Source organism: Harpia harpyja, chromosome 10 (genome assembly GCF_026419915.1).
Source record: "Harpia harpyja isolate bHarHar1 chromosome 10, bHarHar1 primary haplotype, whole genome shotgun sequence".
Taxonomy (NCBI): domain Eukaryota; kingdom Metazoa; phylum Chordata; class Aves; order Accipitriformes; family Accipitridae; genus Harpia; species Harpia harpyja.
Window position 1 is genome coordinate 28,780,290 of NC_068949.1, and position 25,776 is coordinate 28,806,065.

The 25,776-nt window shown below is 36.2% G+C and overlaps 1 protein-coding gene across 5 annotated transcripts in view; it reads left to right on the plus strand.

Annotated features, from left to right (window-relative positions):
• CPEB3 (cytoplasmic polyadenylation element binding protein 3) overlaps nucleotides 1-25,776 on the plus strand; it is a 99,360-nt gene that overhangs the window by 59,728 nt on the left and 13,856 nt on the right. For all 5 annotated transcript variants that reach the window (XM_052798952.1, XM_052798953.1, XM_052798955.1 and 2 more), the window contains 2 exons: nucleotides 4,125-4,292; nucleotides 6,134-6,223. In XM_052798952.1, the coding sequence (XP_052654912.1) occupies nucleotides 4,125-4,292; nucleotides 6,134-6,223 (258 nt within the window). The remainder of the gene's footprint in view (nucleotides 1-4,124; nucleotides 4,293-6,133; nucleotides 6,224-25,776) is intronic.

The following is a 25,776-nucleotide window of genomic DNA, read 5'->3' on the forward strand; positions in this document are numbered from 1 at the left end:
TGCATATGAGTTTATTCTGAGAGATTAATGAACATGGACAATAGCAAGCTCGCTGATTACCAAGAAAGCTACTAATGTAGCTTACGTTTATGTACTGGGCTGTACTTACACAGACTGGTTTTTATTGAGAAAATAACAGTGGAGATTGCAGCTTTTAACAATTAGAGTTAGGCAGTGCCATCTGCGTGGGGTACTTTGGCATTAAACTTCATTTTATCTTCTCTTTCGTGTATGTTCTGTGACAGCTATGCATGTGACTGCTTCCTTTTCAAAATGCAGAATTTGCATCGTTTGTGAAGAAGTTGGAGAGAAACCTAGCCATACAAGCAAGCCTATAGCATATAATAAGTAACTTGTAGTTTGCATATATACATATGGATTGAGGTAGTATGCTGTACAGGCTGTACTAACACAGTTTAAAATATAGAATTTGAGCTGATTTTGTTCAAAGCTGACTGGTTTTAGTGTTTATTTGACAGCTAAACAAAAAGGAAAATATTTAAGTTTTCCCCACAAACTTACCTTCCTATTTTTCCCTGCTTCCAGAGAACACGCTATTGTTAACAGATGTTGAAAGCATCCTAATACTTACAGTTTTTCCATGCTCTCATGGTACTGAAACAAATTGGAAAGTATGCAGAGTATATAATATTGTATACGCTCTGTGCATGTGAACACTGTTTAATTTCATTTTAAGATTGTGGCAAGTGTTTCCAGGTTGATCAAATGGCACCAAAGTAGGGAATGAGGTGGGAATCAGTTGGACACTATTATCTTGCAACTCATGTTTACTTGTAGAAGTGAAATATAGTAATGTGGCAGTAATTGTGACGAATACAGCGTAGTCTGTTTTATACAAACTGTAGTGATGACAAAACAGGGCAAACAAGTTCTGAATGTGCTGGACTTTCAGAATTTTTTTTTACTCTACCAAAAAGCATGTTTCACTCCATAATAATTGTTTCCTATGTGAAATTCAGGCTTTTCTATAGTAACAAGTAGATTTGTGTGTGTGTGTGTGCGCGCGCGTGTGTCTTGTCATTAATGTTAGGGATTTTGTGACTTGCCTTATTCATACAATATTAAAGTCTGTGATGTTCATGCTTTTTCATTACCTTGAATTTTATAATGTTGTTTTGAGCTTTCTTAACCTTAAGAAACATGAAATTCTACAATATTCTGTTAAAATATGATGTGTGCTTTATTCAGTATTCCCATATATCCCTATCTATTATTGTTTTTACCATTTGCATTGTGGTAATATGCAGAGTACCCAGACGTGAATCTGTGTAGGGACTCATTTCATGTTTATTATACTTTGATATTTTAATTACTGTTTGATTCTGTCACTGTGACAAAGCATCTTCAGTGAGAAGAGGTTTTGTGAGAAATTTCTTGGGGCTTGCCATAACCTATCAGTTCTCTACTTGATCCTCTGTTTTCTTTGAGTGAAGAGGCGAGCATTTCTTTGTAGGTATCATGCTTAGAGCTGTTGAGTCATGTTCTTTTAGGTACCTTGTTTTTAACTTTTACAACCAGTTTTTCAGGTACAGGTGTAAGCACAGCTATGGGAAATCAGCCCAAAATCTATTCTGCTACACTGACAACTCAGAGATGCCAGGGGAGGGGGGCAGGAGTATAAAAAGAGGGCATTTAGTGATGCTTTCCCATAATACTGGCCCAGAGATTTGCCTTTGAAGGTTTCTTGAGGTGATATCTCAATATTTATTGCTTCAGAATGGGCTTTTCTCCTGTTCTTGGCCATTCCCTTTTCTGAACCTGCATAGACTTTTCAGCATCCTAAAAAGCCTGTGGCAAGGGGTTCCACAGTTTGGCTTGCTTTCAGCCTTGCCATGTACTGACTGTGTTCAATGCGCTTTAGTTTCCTCTTACTGGAAGAGACAGGGAACAATCATTCCCTATTCCTTTGTCTGTATGCTTTCCATTATTTAAAATGTATACTTCATACATTTAACTCTATACTTGACTTAACTATAAAGTTTTAGATCATCTTTTGCATTTACTTAAGAGGAGTACAATGCTTGCAGACTGTCAAGCATCTGGCATAAGAGGTGATATCTTGCTTTTTAAGCTGCTGTGCATTTTTATTATTTCCTTCAGAACTCAGCACATACTTAGCTTCCTGTTTAGACCTGTATTTCAGTTGAATACCTTGTTCTAGTATATATTAGTTTGATATGTCAAATTCCACTAATGGCTCATGATTGTTGTTTATTTTTTACAAGAAGGTAGGTTGGGGCGGTGGGAATTAAAAGATTATTAAGCTTCTTGGTAATGTCAATCTCTTACAGATATTCTCAAATCTCCTACTTTTCAATGGGTTTTCTGATTTGATATTCTTACACAATTTTAGCCTTCCTAATTATTATTTTTCTCATGCATGTGTTCTCTTTTATGCTGAAACGCATATGTTTATATATGTGCATGACCTGTTTGTCCATTAATGGAATATTCATCAATAGTTTTTCCTGGTTTATGCTCTAAACCCACCATTTCTGACAACCAGTTATACTAGACTTCGAAGAATAGCATCTCTAAATCCTTCTCTGATTGTGGCATTTACCCTGTTTTTTATGTTGGTGCTTAAAAGCACAGTAGGATTTTTGCTTTAGTGGATTTTTGTACCTGTGATCTCTGTCAATGTTGTGCGTTCGATATATTCTTTCTAATCAAGACTTCAGTGCATGGTATTCATAAAAAATCAGGCTGGTGTTCTGTGTCAGTCAGAACATCTTTCCTGGTTTTTGTTTGTTAGCTTGTTTTCCATATATAGCATTGCCGGTTCTTTTTGTAATCTGTCCTTTACTACTGGAGACCCTATTACTGATATTTTCAGTGTATACATTTTTCTGACTAATGTTCCTCTGCATGTTCTGATTTTTCTCCTTGCCCCTGTTTTTATTTCCTGTGCTTCCCTGTGCTGTTAATACCAGTATGGTATTAATTCTTCCTTAGGTCTTGCTGGAAGTCAGTTTCATGTGATCCATTACCTTTGAATTTAATTATGTGCCCTGCTATTTATATTTGTAATTAATCCCCCTATAAACTGTTTGTATCAATTAATTATAATTCCATCCCTGGGAGCAATACTTCATGACATGAGGGGACAATTAGCCTTTTCAGAGTTGAGATGGGGTTCCCATTTATACATCTCTCTACATTGCACAATTAATTTTTAACTCAGGTATAGGGAATGACTAAATTCTGAAGTTGGCATGTTCAACGGTGTTGCTTACCTACAGACTTTGCATATTTCTTTATCTTCTGGGTTAATAAATGTGTTCTTAAGATAATGTGTGTATACTTTGGTAGTAATAGCAACAAGTTAATTGCATCCGATTATCACAAATTCTTTACTTTTCATTAACAAACTGAGTAGCAGCCATTTATGTTGCTTTTTGTTAATTCATTACTGAAAGGGTGTTTTAACACTGAGTAACAGCTTGACAGGCTGCCCTAGCTAACAACTTTTTTCTTCAAGCACAAGTTTTTTGTGGTTTTTTAATAAGATTTTAAAGATTTTTTTTTCTTGTTAGCTAAGCTTCTTGCTTCACCTATATGTTTAATATCCACAATACAAAGCTTTTCTATGTTTATTTTGCTGTTTGCCCCCCTACTTAGACTGGGCCTCCATTCACTCGAGGAGGAAGTGATGCAGCCCTTGTGGTTAGGACCCTGTAAAGCACTCTGAAGGAGACTGTCCTGCTCTGCAGTGCAATGGCTTGAGGGATCTGCTCTTTAAGATCATTCCTTCAAGATCTCTTATGGAAGATTTAAATCTCTAAGAATCGGTTTGAAATGTAAATCTTACAAAGGTTCTTTCTATAGCTATGACACACAATTTCATCAGATAACTTGATTTTCATTGCTAGCCGTTTGAAACGGTTTGTTTTAAATCAGGTTTATTGTCTTGTAAGGATAACATAGTCTTGGAAAAATAGAAGCAATACTAATGAATGTTATTTGGATAACTGGACCACTTAGCTGGGTCCTTTAATGCAAATTCTGTGAAAGCAAAACAGTAAAAGATAATGTTTTTTTACTTAAATATTTAATTCTCCAGGAAATAGCGTTAACTATAGATACTACAAAATCTGTTACAGGTCGGTCTTCACTCTTTCCTTTTGAAGATGGCTTCCTAGACGACAGTCACGGTGATCAGTCTTTATCATCGGGTCTCAGCTCTCCAACACGCTGTCAGAATGGTGAAAGAGTGGAACGCTATTCTAGAAAGGTGTTTGTTGGAGGTCTTCCTCCTGACATTGATGAAGGTACTGTGAATAAGTTACATTGGTGAGATGTGGGAATTGGCTTTCATATAATTACTTTAAAAAGGTCAGATTTTCATAAAAACAAATGTAATTTTCCAGGTATGTCGCTTGTTGCATTATTTAAAACAAACACATGCCACCATCCCCTGCAACACCTGAGAATTTACTTGACATTCTTTTGTACTGTAGATCAGAAGAGATGGAGACAGAAATGCCTGCATAGCAGGTCTTCTATTCTGCAGTAGCAGCATGTGTTCCCACATAAAGTGGGAAAGCTGAAAAAGGGAACTTAGTGGGTACTGTCACTCCTCCATAGTCTTTCCCTGTTCTTTTTAAAAGATGTGGTTGACTTAATACAGTCCTTACCAAAATAAATTGGTTTTTAATTAATCAGCTCTTATATCCAGCATATATGTAGTGTTCAGCTGACAAATGTAGGGCAATTAATATGGTTACAAAATAATAACCAGCTTAGTAGGGATGGTCAGGTTTTTTTCTCAGTCTCAATCAGTATCTGCTCTACTTGCATGTGCCCCCCCCCCCCCGACTCCCAAACCAAAATTGTGACAGTTTTTGGTGTATTTTTCATATAGCTGGAATCCACCACTATCTAGCTTTGATTGGCATACATAGGGAATTTGAAGATGCATTATAATGTAAAGAGAGGGATCTCTGAATCTGATCTACTAAACTGAAGCCTAAACCATGTGCAACTTGAATAAAGAAATAGTATGAGTTGCCAATCTATGGTTTACAAACAGCTCAAATGCAGTTCCCATGTCACATCATGAGTTGCAGGACTGTTGATACAGGAACTGCTGGGTAATCTGAATCCCCAGCTGTAAGAAGAAGCAGGCCATCAGGTACAACTGATGTGAACATTGCTGGGTAACTCAGCATCAAAATACATGCCCAGCCTATCCTGCGAGGAAGTAACAGGGCTGCTTGGGAGCTGTTACCCTCTTCCATGAGAGGTCTACTCCAGTAACACCTTTTTCCTTCAGCTCCTGAGTTATGCAATATGTGTTTTGTTGCTCTAGTTGCTTGAAAAATGACGTGCAGCTCATGGGGTCAGATAAACTGGACACATCTCAAACGGCAATCAAAAAATTGGAAAACCACTGCCTTTGTCTTCAAACTTCTCCTGATGGATTGTTGCTCTGATCTGTCTAGCGTCACATTAGACAGAATTTTAAACTAATTCTTTCTTTAAAGTACATAAATAAATGCATTGAGAAAAAAGATATTTTTTTTTAAAATAACTTAAAATAATTTTTTTCTGAAGCATTTGCATGTAAAACAAAATTGTCCTATAGGATAGTTTGAGATGTGTGTTCCACAGTGTTTCTAAACTGATGCTTAAAAACCAAAGGAATTTAGCAGCTTAGTAATTCAAGGCAGGTTTCCAGAGGGGGCTGAGGAAGGTGAAATCCCCACAGTCGCATGACCTGAGGCAGCCTGCTTTCTAGGGCATGCTACAAGGAGTGGCCATGCTGACATGTAGCTCCTCCATCAGTCCTATGTGGCTGCATCTGACCCTGCTTTGTGGCTATAATTAGAAATAGACTGCAGCTGAAGAATATTCACTTCTCATAGATCATGTTTCCATTTAATCCTGCTGCAAACTTGCATTAGCAGAATGTAACATTACTTTTTTTAAACAGCCATATATAGCATAGAGGTGAAAGAATACTTAGGCATCGTCTATGTACATTATTGCAGTTTTCACTGTTCCTAATAAGTGTAGAAAACAGTCTGTTTTCTTTTTTAAAGTAAGAATTTTTACCTTGCCACTGTCAGTCTTCAGATTCTCTCTAAGGTGCCTCATTTGTTTTTTGTAGATGAGATCACTGCCAGCTTTCGTAGGTTTGGACCTCTTGTGGTGGACTGGCCTCATAAAGCTGAAAGCAAGTCATATTTTCCACCTAAAGGTAATTAGTTTAAAATACATTTATGCAGGCTGTTCTGGTAAAAGGAAACTACGTCTGCAGTGTGGCAATCCATTACAAAGAAAAGATTTGACTCTTTATGATTAATTTTCTCTCTTTCAACAAGCATATTTTTCAGCAGTTGTGATGGAAAAAACATAATTCAGTGACTGAAATCTGGTCCTGTGTGTGTACTTCTTCAGCAAGCCTGGAGTCCTTGAATTGTGCCTTAATTTATACTAGGCTTACTTTAGAAGGCAAGTTGCAGAAATTTCCTAGTGCTGATTCTGTTGCAGTTTGCATAGTGTAGAAACTGTAGGAATAATAGCTGGAAGTAACTGGTGGATTGGGTACACAGTATTTTGTAGAGAAGCATGAGTCTGCTTTGTGTGTCTTCTGACCCAAGAAGCTGTGATCCTGCTCAGAACCACAAGGTCTGCATTGGGGCTCACTGGGTACTGAACTGCAGCAAGGAGCTCTGCTAAGAGAGGGCAAGATGGCATCATGCACCACTGTCACAGAGTTTCTAGGTTGGAGCTGATTTGGTTTGAGGTGGTTTAGAGTGCGTGCACGTGGGGCAGCAAAACGCTATGCAGACCTGTTTTGGTTGAGAAAGACCAGTTTATGGGAAACCTGTTTGGGAGAGTTACTTGGCTAAATCAAATTGCTCTTATTGTATCCTAGTCTCTCCTATGATTTTGTATTATACTACATACATTCTATTCTTAGTCACGCGTGCCTCTTGCATATAGCGTGGGAGTTCACTCATGACCTGAAATAGTAGCATGAAGTTATACACAGAATTTCTGATCTATATGTTAAGATTTTCTGTTCTCACTGACCCTGAAAGCTCTTAATTGCTCATTAAGGCTACTGATTATTTTGGCAGAACAATGGGCTGTTCAGTCAGTGAACTAGCTAATCCTACAATATTTTGATAGATATATTTTGACTGTAAAAAAACACACAAATAAAAGCCAACTTAATTTATCTGGAAGCTTAAGTGCTGGAGGCGAGAGAACTCTGTGACAAATGTTTGCCCTGTAAACAGTATTTGGGGCACTTAAAAACAGAACAAAACCCCATACATGCTCCCTCTTTCCTGTTCCATTCTCACAACTCAGCCTTGCTGTCAGTACTTATTATGCAACATCTGTTCTTGAATTTAAAAACAAAACTAACAAAAAATCCCCAAAGCCAGCAACAAAACACCCCAAACCTCAAAAAACTCCATATATTCCGAAGGACAGTTGGTAAAATATGATTTTCCCTTTTTATTTTCTTTTTAAAGGTCTTTAGGGCCTTCTGGCTAGTGAATTCTGATTGTACCTTCACTTACAAGTTAAAAAATAAAAAGTAGCAAAACCAGCTTCTCCTTGTCCCTAATATCTCCTACTACTCTCAACTTTTTTTTCTTTTTTCTTTTTTTTTTTTTTGTTCTTATTAATTCAATAAGTAACTATTCACGGTACATCAACGTCGGACTTCCAATTATGATTTTGTTCTGTATCTGACGGTGGACTAGTTGTGCCTCGCCAAACTTGTAAAAATGTTTTTGAGTAAGATCTATTTTAGCAGAAGACAAGGGAATGCAGCCTCACTTCTATTTTTGTCATGATTCTAATACAGGAAACAGCTTTCAAAGCCCCTGCCAGTTGCCCTGAACGTCTGTCTGAAAGTGCTAAACAACAGTCAATCCCAACTGTTCCAGATTTATTTATAACTGACTTCTTAGTTATCAATCAGGGCTGCAGCATCATACGTCCTGCATTCCTGTCTTTGAGATTCACTTACAGTCATGTTAAGCTCGGTAGGTCAAATGTACTTGATTTACTGTGATCCCATACAGGGACCATCTGCATAGAAGACCGAATGTTATTACCAGGAGTCAAAGGGTAAAGTTTGAATGTGTATTACAATTTTTTTTCCACAGCTTTTTGGTCTACTTTATATTTATAAAGAGTACTTCTTTTCAAAAGTTATTATGGAATCATTGACAGAAGTACCACAATAAAATGTCTCCACTGCTGTTTTTCATTAAAAGTTCCTTTACAACTAAAATAATTTTTTTAAAACTTTTTTTATTTTAAGCTGTTTTGATGCACTATGAGGCATTTCTTTAAAAAATACAGTGAAATGAAAAGAGATATTTGAAATTATGCTTGATGCAAAATTCAGTGACATGACTTACTCAGCTGTCATACTCATGAATTCAAATGTTTTCTCTCTTCCTTTTTCTAGATATCTTCTCTTCCATGTTGCATTGCTAGTCTGTAAATTCTCTGACATTTTGAATATGATTCTTTCAAATGGAAAATATGTCCAAAAAAAAAAAGACAGATTAAATGATAGAGGAGAGAATGAGTTGGTGTTTGTGTGCTAGCAATCTCAAAGGAAAACAAGAAAAATGGATTGTTGGAATGCAGTGGGGATGAGGCTAATCTTTCTTCACATATTAATAAAGCCTGACCTCCAAGGCTTCTCCCACCTACTTGAGTGTGCCCACTGGCAGTAAAATTGAATCCTGCTCTTTCTGAAAATATGCCATCACCTCCAGACAGACTTTAGTGTCCTTTTGATGGATAGCCTTTTTCATGACTCTTTCGTGTCTGTAGGGTCAGACCAGTAGGCAGTGTCTGGACTTACAACAAAGTTCAATATTTTTTTGTTTGTTTGCTTTGATAAGCATTTAGTTAGAGGTTTGGAGCAGACAACATCAGTAGTTGATGCCATGGGTCAGCATACTCAGCTAAGTTTTACACTGGAGCCATTTTACATCATCATTTTCTGTCTTTATAGTTAGATCCAGGTGATGACATCCCTCACAGTCCTGGCTATATTAATACAGTCTTCCAGTATCTACTTATTGGTGCAATTTACTGAATTTGTGGAATGTTTACTATGTTGGTACAATATATGATTTCCCTATAGTCGCACTATATTAGGAGCACTTTGTTGATATTCTTAGGCCTAGGAACAAAAGCCATGGAACTAGGAACTATTAGCCATGGCTAATCTGATCAAGCATGAAATCTGAAAGATTAAAATAAAATGTTGCTTACAGTCTAGTGACCTCCCCCACCATCACCACCCCCCTGAGGGCTTTATCTGGTTAGCTTAGTGAGCAAGTCAGGCTGTCGATGTGTAGTCAGTTCTAGCAAGCCTTATTAGCTAATTTATTAGTCAATATGGTTGATTAGCTTAGGTGCAGTGGCATGTAAGCTGTTTTCAGGACTAGCTGGAGTCCAGAAACATTCCTGCAGTGTTGAGCTTGAACAAAGGTTTTTCTAGATTTGGCATCGTGAGCAGGATGGTGTCACCACAGCTCTGCTTAGGCACAGTACCTCAGATTTAGTGCTGGACCTGATGGACATACACAGTTGTGTGTGAAATATACTGAACTGCAATCTCCAGCATGGTGAGTTACACAAGGCTTATTTCAGTGCAGTGCCAACATTATGATTTTGGACCTTGGGGGATCGCAGATCAACATGGATGTGTCTGCACCATATTCCTCAAGCACATCTATACTATCTGTATTATCCAGGTTATCTTGTTTTCCCAGATATTCTAGGGTTTTGTTACCCTTACTGAGTCTTGCCTGACATCACAGAATACACTGTGAGCATGTGTTTGGGAAAGCAATCTAGCTAGGTCAGTGGTTGAGTTTTGATCATTATAATAAAACCAAAATCATCTGATAGATCAAACAGCCCTTACAGGATGCATTGGTTGCTGGTGAGTTCAATATTTATGTTGCTGAGAGAAGAGGGACCAGTGGCACTCAGCTCTTTTGTCACTGAAAGCGTGTATTGTGCACCTGGACAAGACAAGCTGGTAACAGCTGACAATGTGTATAAGAGGTTCGTATTTCTAGTTCTGAGCATCTGTATTACTGCCTTAACATTTCTTTTTACCCCTCCAATGCATTGTAATGCTTAGCACCATGTTCTTATGCTGGTGTCATCCATGAGGTGATTTTAATGCTTTGCCTCTGAATAAGGCCAATTTCATTCCCATTGCCTGAAAAGTCTTTGGATTACTTCCTTTGGCATGTGTTTGGATATGTTAGTAATGGAACTGGCAAAATTATAAATGCCATGTGTTGGTCTTGGGTAAGCAGATGCCCAGTTCGTAATGTGTTTACTTGGCTTTCACCACAGAGTTTTGGGAATTAAATGTGGTTTGTGGCTAAGTATTTTCTGAGTACCTATGAGATGTTGAGAAATAATGAAATATGCGCTGAAGAATGTTATCAAATGTAGTTACACATTACCATGACACAGTCTATTTCTCTCTGGCAAAATCCAGATAATTAATATTTTATTGAAATAGAAATTGATGGGTTTTTTACTTATTTGCTGGTCTGCTGAGTTAAGCAATGCTTCAGGTTTTTTTTTTTTCTTTTTTTTATTAAACAGATGGTGCCAACTGTTTCAAAAACATTACTTTTTTTTAACAGATTGCTAGCTTTTAAACAACTTTTTAAAAAGCCTTTACTGATTTTTCTTTATGATAACTTTGTGAACTATGATTTTTCTAGCAACCACTAAAAACTGCACAACGTATTTCAAAATGACAAAAACTATGCAAAAGTCTTCCTCTGTTCCTTTCCATTTAGGAGGACTGATGTTTGGACAAAGATGAGATTTAGAGTGAGAAAATGAAGCATGGCAGAGCTTGGAGATAGGATGGGTTTGGAACAGAAGAAATGCTTTGGCTTTACAGTTGATTCAGATGTATGGTGCAGCAGTCTGATCTTCTTGTGTTTTCCCTGTTCTTCAGTTAGTTATTCTGTTATTTGATAAAAATAAGCACACTTGTCCCTACTGCTCCACAGGGGACACTAAGGGTGAACAACATCTCATGAAGAAGAAAATAGTGTACGCAAAGTTGCACAAAGTAACATTATGAAGTGATTATCATGCTCTAATTTAAAACAACTGGTGGGACAGACTGTATGAGCCTTCCTGATGATCTCTAAAGTAATGTCAGAGGGGAACATTATTGTTAGTAGTCTTCTAACTGATCTTGATTTCATGGATGAGGACCATTTGCATGGTTAATTCCATTGCCACTGCAGTGGCAACAGTAGCTTCTGCCACAGGAGCAAGAATGAACGGGTGCAAGGAGAAAGTATGGAGTCATAATTCTAATTTCATCAGCCATATTCCCAAGAAGTATCTGGTTTGTCCGAATACAGCAATCTATTGTACTGAAACTAACTGCTTTGGCTTAACTGATCTAATACCATACTACCAAAGTCAGCATAAAATGCCTAGCCAATTTCTGTATTCTAAAAACTGAAGTCAGAGATCGTAATATTTGCTAGAACGGAAACTGACATTCCTTACCCAGAAATATACTGTATGGCAAATAGTGATGCAAGATCTTTTTTAAACTTTGTTTACATATGTTCCAACACACATGTGCGCAGTATTAGTCTTTTACCCATTGACATCTGAGGTCATGTATATCATTTGTAGTGTCTTCCCACAGCAGGGCAGCATAATTCCAAATCAATGCAATTCACAAAATGTGTGGTAGCAAAATGCAGCACATACTAATCTGCTCTTCTGTAGCTGTGTAACTTAAGGTTGTTTTTGTATAGAATTTTCTTTTAGGTTTTCGATGACTTTTGTTTAAGTCTCCCTTTTTAAAGATCTTCACACGATTTCCTGTCTTGTCCTAAATGTTTGAGGATTCTTGGTGGTATACTGATAATGATGATTTTAGAATGTCTGGAGTGAATGAATGAATGGAGACTGCTGGGCCAGTTATCAAAGAGCATTCAAGGAGCTTGCTTCATGTAAGAATCTCTGTCCCTAAAACTATGCCATTTGTAATTTCTTTTTCTAGGGGTAAACAAGAATCTGATGAAGCAAAATATAAAAATATTTTTGAGCAATCAAGCCTAAGCAGAACAAATCTGATTCTGAAGTAGCATTGCAGGATTATTCTCTCCCACCTTTCATGTTGCTTCCAACAAATGCTGTTTTCTTTCAGAATTGCTAGGTTGCTATAGAATTTTTTTTATCTCTGAAGAAACCACAATTTTCTAGCATTTGTTGACTCTTCTTCAATCAGCAACTAAGGAATGACCAGGTCTTTTCAGAAGGGTCTCAGCATCCATAGTCTTCACAGGATTTGGTAGTAAATGTGTTTCTATCAGTCTTACTAGTTGCTTATGACTACAGTAACCAAATAAGTAAATAAAGGCTATTTATTATGAGAAGAATATAATGATTGTAGCCAAGTATTCCTAATGTAATTTAGGTTACTACTGAAAACCTTATTTTGAGAGCCAAGGCTGTGCAAGTTTAGAAAGAATGGGTGGCATAGAATTCAAGAATGAAATTTGGGGTTCTAGGTTCTAGTACAAAGTCATAAAGCAGAGTAAATCCAACCCCAGCAGCTTCTGTCTTCCTTATTAGTTATATATATAGCTATATAAACCAAATGTTCCTATGAGACAAAAACCTTGTTTTTCAAAAATGAATTTCAACCTTTCTGCCTACTTCCCTCTCTTCTTTATTTTCCTTATGTGGTGTCAGAAAGCTTTTTCCAATCAAGACATGACAAATTTGATGTAATGCCCATAATTACCGAATTGGCTCCTTTTCAGGACTGTTTTTGAGGTGTGGTGGTGGGGTTGGGAGGAGCAGATGTTGGGCTGCAATTACTGACAGTGGCTCTGGCTCTCAATTATTATTCTGATAGAATTGATCTTGCCACACCACATGCTTGGTAACGCTCTGTAAGACATTCTCCAAAGTATAGTCGTCTCTTGTAAGATTTTATGTAATGGGACCAAATCAGATTATTTTCTGCCTATAACACAAAATAAGGCTGTTGTCCAAATTTAGATCTCTGTCCTATCAATAAATTTATCCCTCTTTTTTGGGGGGGAGGGCGGGTGGGGTGGGGTGTCTGTCCTCAAGAAATTGTGGTTGACTTTTAGTCTACAGGACACTTGTCTATGTGTAGACTTTTTTTTTTCCTTGGTTTTTTGTTCCACCACCCTCCCCCCCACCCCCCCAAAGACTTCAAAGTTCTTAAGATATATCTCTGATAGGCTGGAGTACATCCTCAACAGATTCTTGGTTACTTACCAGTGTCCTGGCATTTTTGGTAGTTCTTCTGTTCAGATGAATGTATTTTTAGGATCAACAGTCAAATCACATTGGATAATATGATGTCTGTGTACTGTAATAAGTTGTATGTGTACAACAGACAAATAAAGGACTAACTTTTCTGGTTTTTGAAGAAGTAATATGCATTTGGGGCTAATGTGTCATACAGGAAATAAATTCAGTAGCTCTCCATCACCTAGGTTCCTCTTTATTGCTCAAGCAGATTATTTAAGCAGGAAAAGTTCTGTTGGCTCAAAAGTGAGAGTTCAAGCACTGTGATAGTCCTAGAGTAGCTTTTCCAGTGCATGTTGCTAATATGATAAATTTTACTGTCAGACTTGCTTGTTATCCACATGAAAATAAAGATTTTAGTATTTGGTTTCTGAAGATGAATAGAAGTCTACAGTTTCTCATGGCTGCACTTCTAATTTGGTAGAAAAACAACTTGTTTTTATATTCTTCCTCATCAATGTGCTAGTCCCCAGAGTTTCCAGAAAAAAATTGTAAAGACAATCCTGTGTCATGTTTTCAATTTCAGCCTGGATGTGCATCTGTCAACCAGCCTCTTTCATATCTGAATCTATTGGAAACTGATTTATATAATTAGGGTGTTGACAGCAATTAACCGTGTAATTTCATTTTATAGCATTAGTAATAAATTGCTAGAAGTGTTTTGTAGTCGTAACTGTTCAGAGGGTGTTCGGAAGGTTTTGGTAGAAGAAAAATACCTTTTTTACAAGACAAGTCAATATGGAAGCTATGTTGCTGTATTCAAAACTGCATTAAATTCTAGACTTCTTCTGTTGGACTATGTGATTATTGGAAGAAGAAGGGATGTCTCATAACTTGGTCAGTAGTCTCATCAAAAGGCCTTGAATTTCCCACAGAAAAAATTCAGGTTTCTAAAAGATCCAATTGATTTGTTGGTAGCAATTAAAGGAGGCTACTTTGAAAGCCTGTATCATGGTCTGCAGTCTATGTATCACTTTTCTATTAAATTGTATCTAATACCACCAACTTTTGCTTTGACTGATGGGCTAGGTTACACGAGGAGAGATACTTAGACCACATCCATTGCTTCCAGCAAAGCCAGTTTTGAAGTTCATATGCATTACATCTGCACCTGCTGATAGGTTTTTTTCATAAGCCTCCTGACTCTTTAGGAAAAACTAAAGATCACATGTTGGAGTTGCATAATATTCTCTTCCCAGAACAGTCTTTCCATAAATCATCTATATGCTTCTCAGTTGGTCATATGCCTGGAAGGGTTAAGATGGCAATGGGATTTCTTACACTTTACATGAACTATCTATTTTATTAGAGTACATTGAGTTAAGTCACAGTTGATATTTGAGGCTTGTCTCAAGGGGATTGCTGCTTCCAAAATCTGAAGAGCAGCTGATTGGAGTCTGGTTCATGCATCTGCTAATCACTACTCATCATCACAAACTTTCAATCAAATGCCTAATTCAGTAGGTTCTCTTTAAATAGCAATTCCAAGCATTCACTTTCTTGACTAACTTGCAGTAAATTTGTTTGGGCAGATGCTGAAATAATTGACTAGGATTTTTCAAAAAGATTTACCTGTGTATAGTGCCCATATTTTTTTCTTCATTGTTGTGCAGGTGTTACCTGCAGTAAAACTTCTTGAAATTCTGACTTATTTAGACTAAAAATATACCTCTGACTTAAATGGAAAATAGACAAGTGTTTGGTTAAATGATGCAGTAATCTGAAGAATTGATGGTGGCCAGAAAAAGAAAAAAATGAAATTTCAGACAAGTTTACTGATGTGTCTTTTGGACAGAAACAGGAAATGTTACAGATAGGCCTTATTAAAGAATGCATTCTTTTATGAGTTTTATGAATATTGTATGTACTCTTAGATTTTTCAGGAGTATGTCTTGTCTTGTGTATTCCCTAATGTATAGGTAACTGACACCAACTTACATGCAAATTGAATTTTTTTTAATTTATTGAGCAATTAATTTTAATAACGCTAGACTTGGTTGTTATCACAGGTTTTAAATCTTAATGTTCTTAAAGATGATCTCAAAGAGAAAGGAGGAGCCCTATGAATTTATCTTCTAATAATCAAAGATGAATCTTACATATCATCAGCTATCCAAATCAGGGACAGGGTTAAGTTCAGAATTTTAACTGCTTTAGCTCTTACTTCGGGAGATGCAGATCCTCTCTTAAAGAAAGCTTTGTATTTAGTGAAATGGAAGCACATAGAGCTTGATGACTGACTTCATGACACTTCCTAAATAAGAGCACTGAGTCATGCATTTTCAGGGGCATGCATCTCTGTCATTTTTGTGGATGAGAAATAAATATATTAGACTGTGATATATGGTATACTAATTGAGTGTACATGTATATTATACTGCTTAGATCAAACTGAGTCACTAAGTAGCTTACACATCACACATGGCCTACTCAGGAGGTAAAAATACAGTCTGGCATAGAGTCCCACTGGATTTGTACCTACTGTGAAAGGTCTGTATGGGGAAGAAAATATGAATTCTGATTGACAAGTCTCTTATTGATGATACATTTAAATAGTGAATGGATATTTAAGCTAAAGTGCATTACATTAAATAATTCTATGTAGCTACTGTTTATACTGAAATTTTGCATAGGATAATGGCTAGAAGACTCCTAAGCAGACTGAAAATATGTTCCTTCTTCAGTATTGTCACTTCATAGTATACATATGAAAGAAAATGCTGCTAATTCTGATTTGAATGACTGTCAGTTCACAGTATGTAGCTAAATTTTCTTTCAAAACCCACTAATGCCTAAGACACTAAAACAAGATTTAAGGCAGCAAAACCAGAGTGGAGAAGTGAAAGCATTACCTGGAATTTGAACATATCCAAGTACAGAAAAAGCTTTCCATCACTTATCTATAGGAAGTAACCAGACCACTTTTGTCAGATGGAAGCAGTTAAATGTTTGTCTGATTCTCATTAACCACTTCTAAAGCCAAGTAGATTTTACTGTGGTTTGTGCCGCCCCGCTCCCCATCTAAATACTATTTTCATTAAATGTTGCCTTTTCTTTTGTTTTGTAAATGGAAATACATGAATTGATCTGTATTTTGGACTCCACGATAAAAGCAGTCCTTTGAATAGTGATATTGAGGACTTGATAATATTTTGTGCTTTGCTAATAGCTTGTGCTATGTCTTGTTTTACTAATAATTTATGAAGCACCAAATTCTTCTTTCAAATCATTGAAATAAGTTCAAGGTGATGATTGGGGGTGGTGGTGAAGAGAGATTTTCTGTACTAGCACTGCAGTGTATTCACTGTTTCTAAAAGATAAATCGTTCTCTACTCCTGCCCCCCCCCAATCAGTTGTAATCATTTCATGCATTAGAAGCTTGTGCTCTCTTTATAAATTTCTATAAGCATTATATTTATAATATTCTCTATTCTGTTCCTAGAATTACTGCAGTGATGTGCACAATTCTACCCCTAAGATAATGATACAGTAATATAAAACTAGTGCAATATCATCCAAATAGATAAATCAGCTATTTATCAAAGGTAATATCCCAAATTATACTTCTATTGTCTCAAATCGGAGGTTAGGACTGGCAATGGCAATGCATCAGGTGCTGGAATGGAAGATGCTGTGGATGCCTCTGCCCAAGGCAGTGTATATGCCTCTCACTGATTTCAAAAGCTAGGAGCAGCTGAGAACTGGTGTCTATCGGATGTCTCAGTGCTGTGGCTGGCAGTTTTTATCTACTTTATACCATGCAAATTCTATCTAGTTTGGGGGCCTATGACGTATGTGACTACTGATTATACTGAGATAGTATAATCAGTAGTCTGTTGTATACCAATGGAAGCTGTGCAGTTTTCATTTAATAAAGTGAAAAACATAATGTTTTAGAGGATTTGATAAGTCCAGTAATTTTTTTTGGTAAAATGAACCATTCTGATCTCCCAGGAAAATGCATACTCTCACTAAGCAGAAACTTTTTATTTTTTTGAGAGAGAAATTTGTTCTGCAACTATGAGTAATCAAGTTTTGGAAAAACCTTCTGTTATTAAGGAAGGTTTTTCAAGCTGCATCTTTTCTATATAGTCAACAAAGACAAGAAACTTGAGCAACTAGAACCTCAAAACAATCCACATGTGAGTGAACATTCAAACCAGTTATTAACCAGCAACGCACCACAGTAGCAACTGACAAATTGACTACTTGACTAAAAGAAGAAAAGTCAAAGCCTGGTACTGAAGTTCTGCATTCTGTCTCAAGAAATGTGTTAGAACTTCAGTTCCTCTCTAGGCACAGTTCACTCATTGTGAAGCGCAGATTATCTGTCTGCTCACAGGAGAGTTAGAATCATACAAAATCAGGAAATATGTTGCTGGCTTGGTCTATGTAAATGACATTGGGTGTCTTCTCTTTTTGATTGAAGTTCTTTGCTCTGAATGAAGCTCTTGACAACCGTCCTGAGTGTTTTGTGTATCACAGCTCTAGTAAGTGCTGTTGCCTTTCTTCTTTAAAAATAAATTATATCATTTAACATGAAAATAATTTATATTGTAAACCCCAATATCAAATTTTAATAATTAAAAATAACTGATTTCAGTTAAAAGTAGCCTGGATTTTTTGACTTTTGCTTTCTTCCCCTGAAAATCTTTGTTTCATTTATTTTACGTCATACTGACACTATGCATGAAATAGAAGCTGAAATCAAGCAGACAATTTATATTTATCTAGAATTTTTCTATGTTAATGTTGCTTGGAGCAGAATTGGAAATCGGCTTATTTGCAAAGAAGAGTAACAGGTTTTGTTCAAACTTGGAAACTGATCTCTTTTCAGCCATCTGTCCAGAGTAAAAGAAGCTGCAGCAGACCTGACCCCTTCCAGATTATGACAATGAGCTGCTCTGCCCAGAGCAGTCACCATTTCATATTGCCCTTGAAAACCAAAATTGAAAAATTTAATTCTGAATTTAGTTGCTTTTTTGATATTCATGAATGTAAATGCATGTTTTTTTCATGCTGCTGACCCAGTAAACTTCACAAAGATAGCTCTTGCCTCATCAAAAATTTAGTCTTTTTCATATGATTAATTCATGTGACTACTCTTATAGCTACAATAAACCAAATTGTATGTTAAAGCCTTTCTTTTATGTTTTTATACCCTTTAATTCTGATTTATAGCTGCTATAGATCATGTTGCAGTCTGAAGTCTGAAGTTTTAAAATGGCTGTGACCTTTGAAAGAGGAGACAACCCTATAAATTTGCTGTTGCAATGTTTTACTCTAGTGTAGAAGTAAAATGCCAGATAAAAAGAGAGGCTTTAGTATGCTTGTAGAATATTCTTTTGGCTTTAAGAAAAAAAAAAAAAGGCATTTCAGTGTTTTCTTTTTCAATACAGGTGGTAGTATTTTTCAGTTTCAATACAGGTAGGAGTATTTTTACTACTGGACAAACTGAGATGGTATAGGTATACTGGGGTTTTTTTCCCCATAAGCAGTGAAAGTCTTGAAGTAGTGAGGACTAGCAAATCCCCTCTGCATCTTGACACGTTTTGGAATTGAAAGGACTTTGTAAATCTTTAACTGTATATATTCACTACAGCACTATCGAAATGTTTTCCTTTCTGTTCAGCACTGAAGTGCAAAGGAAACATTGGGGTACCTCTCCCATGTCCCCAAAAGAATGCATGTCCTCATGGAGCAAGCACACATTCTGTGGGTGTTGGTTTGGGGTTTTTTCCATTTAAATTGAAGATGTGTGGAAAAACGCTCCATAATATTTATGACAACTCTGTTATTTGTGCTATGGTAGGATCCTTAGTAGTAAGGGTTAAATGTTAGTTTCCATTCTTTTGGTAATCTCAGTGATGTGGACTATTTAATGGTAAAATTGGAATTATGAAGACACACAATTTATTTTGCAGAAGCTACTGATAGAGAACCTCAGTTTTCATTCAACTCTTCCATATGATCTGCTTGCTTGCTGACTTTTCTTATGTATCCTGTCTTCCATTTAACTACGTACACTTCATTTAATTGCTATTTAGATTAAGGATCCAATTATTTTTCAATGGAACTGAGGATATGGACTACATACCTTTAAAAACAAACAAAACCTACCCCAAAACCCGTCTGTCTTTAATGTGGCAAATGGGGAATTTCTTACGTATCGGACTACTCAGACTTAGTCTGGTACTCATCAAAAACACGTAAAAATGAATAGGAGTCTCGCTGTAAGATGCTAAACTGTTCACATTTCTTATACACCTTTTGTTTTTTAGAGAAAGGAATCAGCTGACAGGGTCATACACTGCTATTTAAAATTAGACTGACTAAAAGAAATTCATCTTTGCAGCCCTGACTAATACATAATTTTACTCTTCTGCAGTAGCTAAGTGAGATTACAGCCCTTTCTATTTTGAGGTTTCTTAAGTATTTAAAACCTTTGATGTTTTTTAAAAATCCAGGCATGTCACTGCAATGTTTAAAAGAAAGTCTGCATTTTTTTTTTTTAACACCTCGGATTTTTATTTTTCAAAAATGAGTTTAATTTTTAATAGTCATTTCATCTTTGGATTTAGAAATGTGTTTTATTCATGTTCAAAGCATCTTCTAATAAGATTACTAAGGGTGACTTTGAGCAATGACCCTTTGTCATCACATTAACTGATTTAGAAATTTGGTTCACACTGTTTCTAAATCTTCCTTTGCCATGGCTTTTAAAACAAATTTATTCTAAAAGTTCCAGTAAATACAACCATAATTCAATTCAACACTATTTTTAAAAATCCAGAAAAAAAATAAAAGAAGAAAGTGCTATTTATATTTCATTAAAAAAATTGTCTATTTAAATCTACTTCTTTGAGGTAGCCATCTCAACCATCTAAAACTAAAATAAAAGATGTGAGACCAGAACATTAATTTTCTTTGCCAGTTTAACTCCATCTTATTTTTTACATATTAATATGAGGTGTATATATATATTTTTTTTTAAATACTTTTATAAGAGGTCTTTGGTGGATGGTAGATTTTATTGTAATCTTGGAGCCTATAAAAACATCAGAAAAGATACTGTCTAAACTTTAAAAAGATAGAATGAAGGAAAATGTGCTTCAAAGATAGTTTAACTTTTCTCAAGTGTAAGTAGTCCTTCCATTTTGCATATGAAATGAATAAATGTGACTACCCAAAGACTGTTCTGACTTGCTATGCATAAGTAAAGAGGAAGTCCTTCTCTTCATTGTTTTAGTTCTGCCACTCAACATCACTGTTATAAAACTGAGAACACATGACCCTTAGAATATGATTTCTATATCTGATTTTGTAAGTGGGCTGAATTTTGGGAGTTATGGATTTGAGGTCAATTACATAGGAAATCAAGAGATGATATGCAGACTTCTGATGTGGATATTCAAATACTCTTTGACCTTATATATCATTTTTCATTACAGTTTTTTTCTTTATTTGAAAAGTAGCCCTGATTCTAAGAGCCAGAAATAGGTTAATCTTTCCCTATTGGTTATGTAACATTTGAATGCCAAAATGCTGGCTTTGTACCTGAAGACGGAGATCATGATTGATGTATTTGAACTGCAATTTATATATTGCTGTTCTCAAATGCAAGAACTTAAAGAACTTATGAATTACTTTTAGTATTCAGAAGTTGAGCATAAAATGGTAAACTTCAGTTAATGTAAAGAGATGGAACTAATTCACAATTAACTGAAATGTCTAAGAAAAACTTCTGATTGAATGCAGTCCACTCTGGACTTCGTTAAGTGAGAGAGCTGCGCAGCTACTCCATTAGCACCTTTCTGAAATATTCCTGTATCACTAAGTAACTAGACACTGTTCAGACAACCTTAGCATTCATAACATTAGTAATTAATCGCTTTAACTGAAAGGAGTGTAAAAATTCTAGTATACCAGACTTCTTTCCTACCTTTTCCCCCAAAGGCAACTTTGTGCCTAATGATGGAGCTGCACAAGGAAGGTGTTACCAGGTTTAGAAGAATAAAAGAAAGCCTTTTTTTTTTCTTTTTTTTAAACATCTTTTATTCACAGATGCTCTGAAATGCAGTCTTTTCCTGGTGAGCCATGAAAGGCATGAAGTTGGATCATCTGTAACTCTGAGAAATATGTTGGTCTAGACAAGAAGATAGTCTTTTCTGATAAACTCTACCAGCTGTGGCTTGCTAAGTTGAATGGTGTCTACAAGGCCCAAAAGTTTTTCTCCCTTGCCTGATACACTTAATACATGTTCTGCTCTAATAAAGGTTCATGAGTAGTTCTCTTTAATTACATCGAGGAAGGATGGGCAGAACACATGCATGATGCACTTCTAGCTAAAACTCCAAGATGATTGCCTGTAATTTGTACCAACATGCCAGTTTTTAACACAGAAGTATGAAAATCAAGATTCTGATATTATAAGAAAGGCAGAATTAAGCACCTTAATAAGCTTTCCATCTAGCATGTTGTTTTGAAGAGATGACTGAAGCCTTATTATAAAACATGCTTTCAGTAATACAGAAAGGTTCCTGTCATTAGAGAAGGTATGCCTATGTTGATACTAATTGAAATAGATATTTTCCACACTGTCTAGGCTGGCAAAAATGCATTTTCAAGACTATAGCAAAATCCTATGGTAGTTCCAAGTGTATCTTGCATTTCAAGTGACAACCTTGTTTCAAGCTTGTGGGACACAGTGTATATGCCAGATTTTCCAGTTTGTTCTCAGCAAGGTTAAGTGAAATTAGACCAACTGGACTAAATTATCCTTTCATGTGGAAATTGTGTCACTGTTTAGATGTCAGAATGGGACATGTACAAAGGAGCTTAGTTCTTGTACTGCTTTCCATAAAATAATGAATCCTTGAGCTCAAGGTTGAGGAGCTCCTAGGCTGTGCTTCAGAATCCAGGGAAATTAATCTTCTCATCTTCCCTCTGCTGTACCCCTTAGAAGTTGTAGTGACTTTTCTTACAGCAAAGTATGTTGTTGCCTTTTTCCAGTGAATTGCAAAGTGCAATGTTTATTGTCAGCACTACAGTGCTGTATTATACCAACAGCTGAGAAGGAGCTGGATTGTTTCTGCTCTGCCAAGAAGCCATTTATCTGTGTGTATAGAATATTCAGCTGTTGTCAGGTACCCTGCTATTTTCTGGGGCTTCAAGTATCTCACCTGTTTTACTTTGTGGAATCTGAGTCAGGAGCAGTCCCTTGAGCCTTCAAAACTTTAGAACGTCTGGTCAGGTAAGAAAGGATCACTGTTGAAGTTTGTCTGCAATGTACTACCACAGCATGCTATCAAGATTCTGCTGTAGAGGATTAAAATTTTGAAATTCATCAAATCTCTTACTTCTTGGAAAGAACCCATATGCTTTGGGTCATATGATACCCATGATGCACAGAGAGGAGAACATGCTGAAGCACACGATGCTGAGGAATTTGAAGCAACTTTCAGCATCTGCTAAATAATTCAAGTTATATGGATTAACACATTTTTGTTTTGGAAACTGACCATCTTGTTAATGCTACCTCACCTACTGTCTTTAAACATGAACTAAGTTTCTTTTAAACCTAGATGCCCCTGTAATTGACCATTCTGAATGTTAGCAGTCAACTGGCCATGCAGTAAATCTTTTTGGGGATTAGGCTCATCTCTCATTGTGTCTAGTAGAAATAGTAACAGAAATACACAGTAGAATAGGATATAATGCCTAAAGTAGACGTTTTTGAGGATCTATTAGGGAAGGAGTACTCCTAGAGTTTTATAAAGGTATAGCCAAACAGCATTTAAACACAGCTGACAGAAAATTATTTACTGTTAATTTACAGATTGGTGTGCTGTTTTTTTCTTTAAATTGTGGCTGAAGTTACTAAAAATGGTGTTTTGTTCCTGTGCAAAAAAGTTATTTTATTATTAAATTGCATCTAGTGTGAGATAATTCTTTATGCAATGTCAATTTTGGCATGTGTATTTTCCAGTTTCATTTTTTATACTGGCATCTGAGTTCAGAGTGCATTTCCTGCTATAGTGTTCAAATCAAATGAAGTGCATCCACAGAAGCACATATTTGCTTGTATGAACAGGCAAATGCAGCTCTAAATGGTATTACTGGGAGCAAGAGGGTAAGTCTTCAGTAATAGCAATGCCTAGCACTTCCCACAGCTCATGGGAAGGAGCTGCACCTTTCTGAATTTAGGGTTTTTCCATCCCTATGCGCTTCTAGAAAATGAGTAAAAATATGTTTAACTTTGGCAAGTATCTTTCCTGTCCATATCAGCTTCTACATGATCCTTATATTATGAACTTCCGTTATTTAGTTATTTTTCATTTCAGTGTAATCTGTGTTAATCTTGAATATCAAAAGTTCCTGAATAATTGGAAGAAATGTTCGATCTCCAGGTTTTGAAGTAATGCTGGACATTGTGTCATGCTAGTCCAGCCCGCTTACTTTTCTAGATTAACAGAAGACTGCTACTGTAAACTGCTTACCTGTCTTTCTTCAGAGGGCCCATACAGACTCTAGCAGGCAGGAGAATATGTTACAGTCACAGAAGTCTAGAGAAAGGAGGAGGTGTTAACTTACTAAATTTCATGGCAGGTGCTAGCCCCAGATTAGAAAACTGAATTCTTACTAACTTGGACTGCTCTGGTAATCTAGCAGCCAGAGAAAATTAACAAGTGTCTGGTTAATTTTAACTGGTTTGGGAAATTATAATCATCCCATTTACTGTACCCAAAATGGCTGTCAACTCCAACTACCACAGATGTAACCTCTTACTGTGACCCAGAAAAACCTGAAAAAGCTTCACAGAAGTATCTCAAGCTGTTGCCCAGATTTTTGCTAAGTAATTAAGCCACAATAAACATTTTCAAATTTTCATTTTGACTTTATGCTAAGGAAATTTCCAATATTTTACTGGTTTAAAATTATAAAAGTCTGACATAGACAATTTTTTAGAGTTGAGATCTTATGCTCTGGTCAGAAGATAAATCCTAAATGTTTAAGTCTATTTAAATACGTTGTAAACCATTCTTTTAAAGTATGCATAAATATACATGTATTCTTATTTGGATTTCAGAGTACTGGAATGATCTGCACTGCATCTTCTGTGAATTTGCCTCACAAGGCATTTATACAAAATATGAGGCAAGGATTGGGCTGAACCATAAAGTGTGATCAGTTGGCTTTGGAGGTGTAGTTGCCATGGTATTCTTTTCCAAGTATCTAGTTCTCTGACTGGGGCTTTTTATAAGGCTGAGAGCACTGCTAAACTAAAAATACTTTAGTTTGTGTGAACTTTTTGCTCTGGTTATTGAATATAATCAGAAGAGACGGTATGGAGTAAGGAAGATAAAACAAGTGCATGGATGGAAAATAAAATGAAGCTAAAAGTGATAGTGATTGCAAGCTAATTACTTTCGTGCTCAGTTAATGTAATTAGTTTTGTAAAGTCTAAAATGAAAATGTTGAAGTGTGTTTATATCTTTAGGGAACTGTTTTAAGAGAATTACATCTGCTAGAGAGGAAACCAGTGGTTTTACTCAAGAAGTATTTCACTTTTTAGTGGGACTGGTATCTTTAATCTACTCCAACTCTAGGTATGCAAGTTCCTTGTTTGCTAGCAAGAGTGATGATCAAACTATTTTGTTTTCTTGGGCAAGTCAGTCTGTCTAGATGTGTTCTGGGCTGTAACTATGTTGTTAACGTGAACTTTTTTTCACCTCTGAAAATAAACAGCTGCATAGAATTTAATATTCTTTGAGAAGTCACACAGGACTAGAGATAGTAGGGTAAGAGGTAATTTGGTACGTAATAACTACAGAGGAAAACACTTTTTCAGTGTCTTAAATTTTTTTATAAATCAGAGTTGTGTAGTATTTATCTAAAAAGGACATGCCAAATAGTATTCACTCAATACTCAGTGCAAAATTAGGGTAAGTCACTACTATATTAATAGCAAATAGACTGTGTAAAGCTATATCAAAGGTTGTCATAATTTAAATATGGTGTATCATCACGTAGGCGCTTAGTTTGTGTCAATAGTCTTAGGCAGAGAAACTCTAGCAGTCCCTGCTTAAACTCCAGCTGCCTCTAATTTCTGCTGATTTTCTGAAAAGAGGTAGCCTGTAAGACACACAAGTGCGAAATTATAAAGGTCAAAGCCAACACATTCACATTCGGTGAGAAAACGGAGTTGTACTGATGGAGCAAAAGAGCAATGCATGCTCGATAGAAAGTCCTCTTAACTGGGCAGCTGTATTCAAGTCTAGCAGCCAGTCTTTAGATGCCTTTGCTTGCTGTAGAGTGTGCTGTATTAGTTTCACTTCTGAGGTAGCAAAAGCATGGACTGCTTGCGTCAAATCTTCATTCAAATTTAACAACTTTAAGTAAAATTGAAGA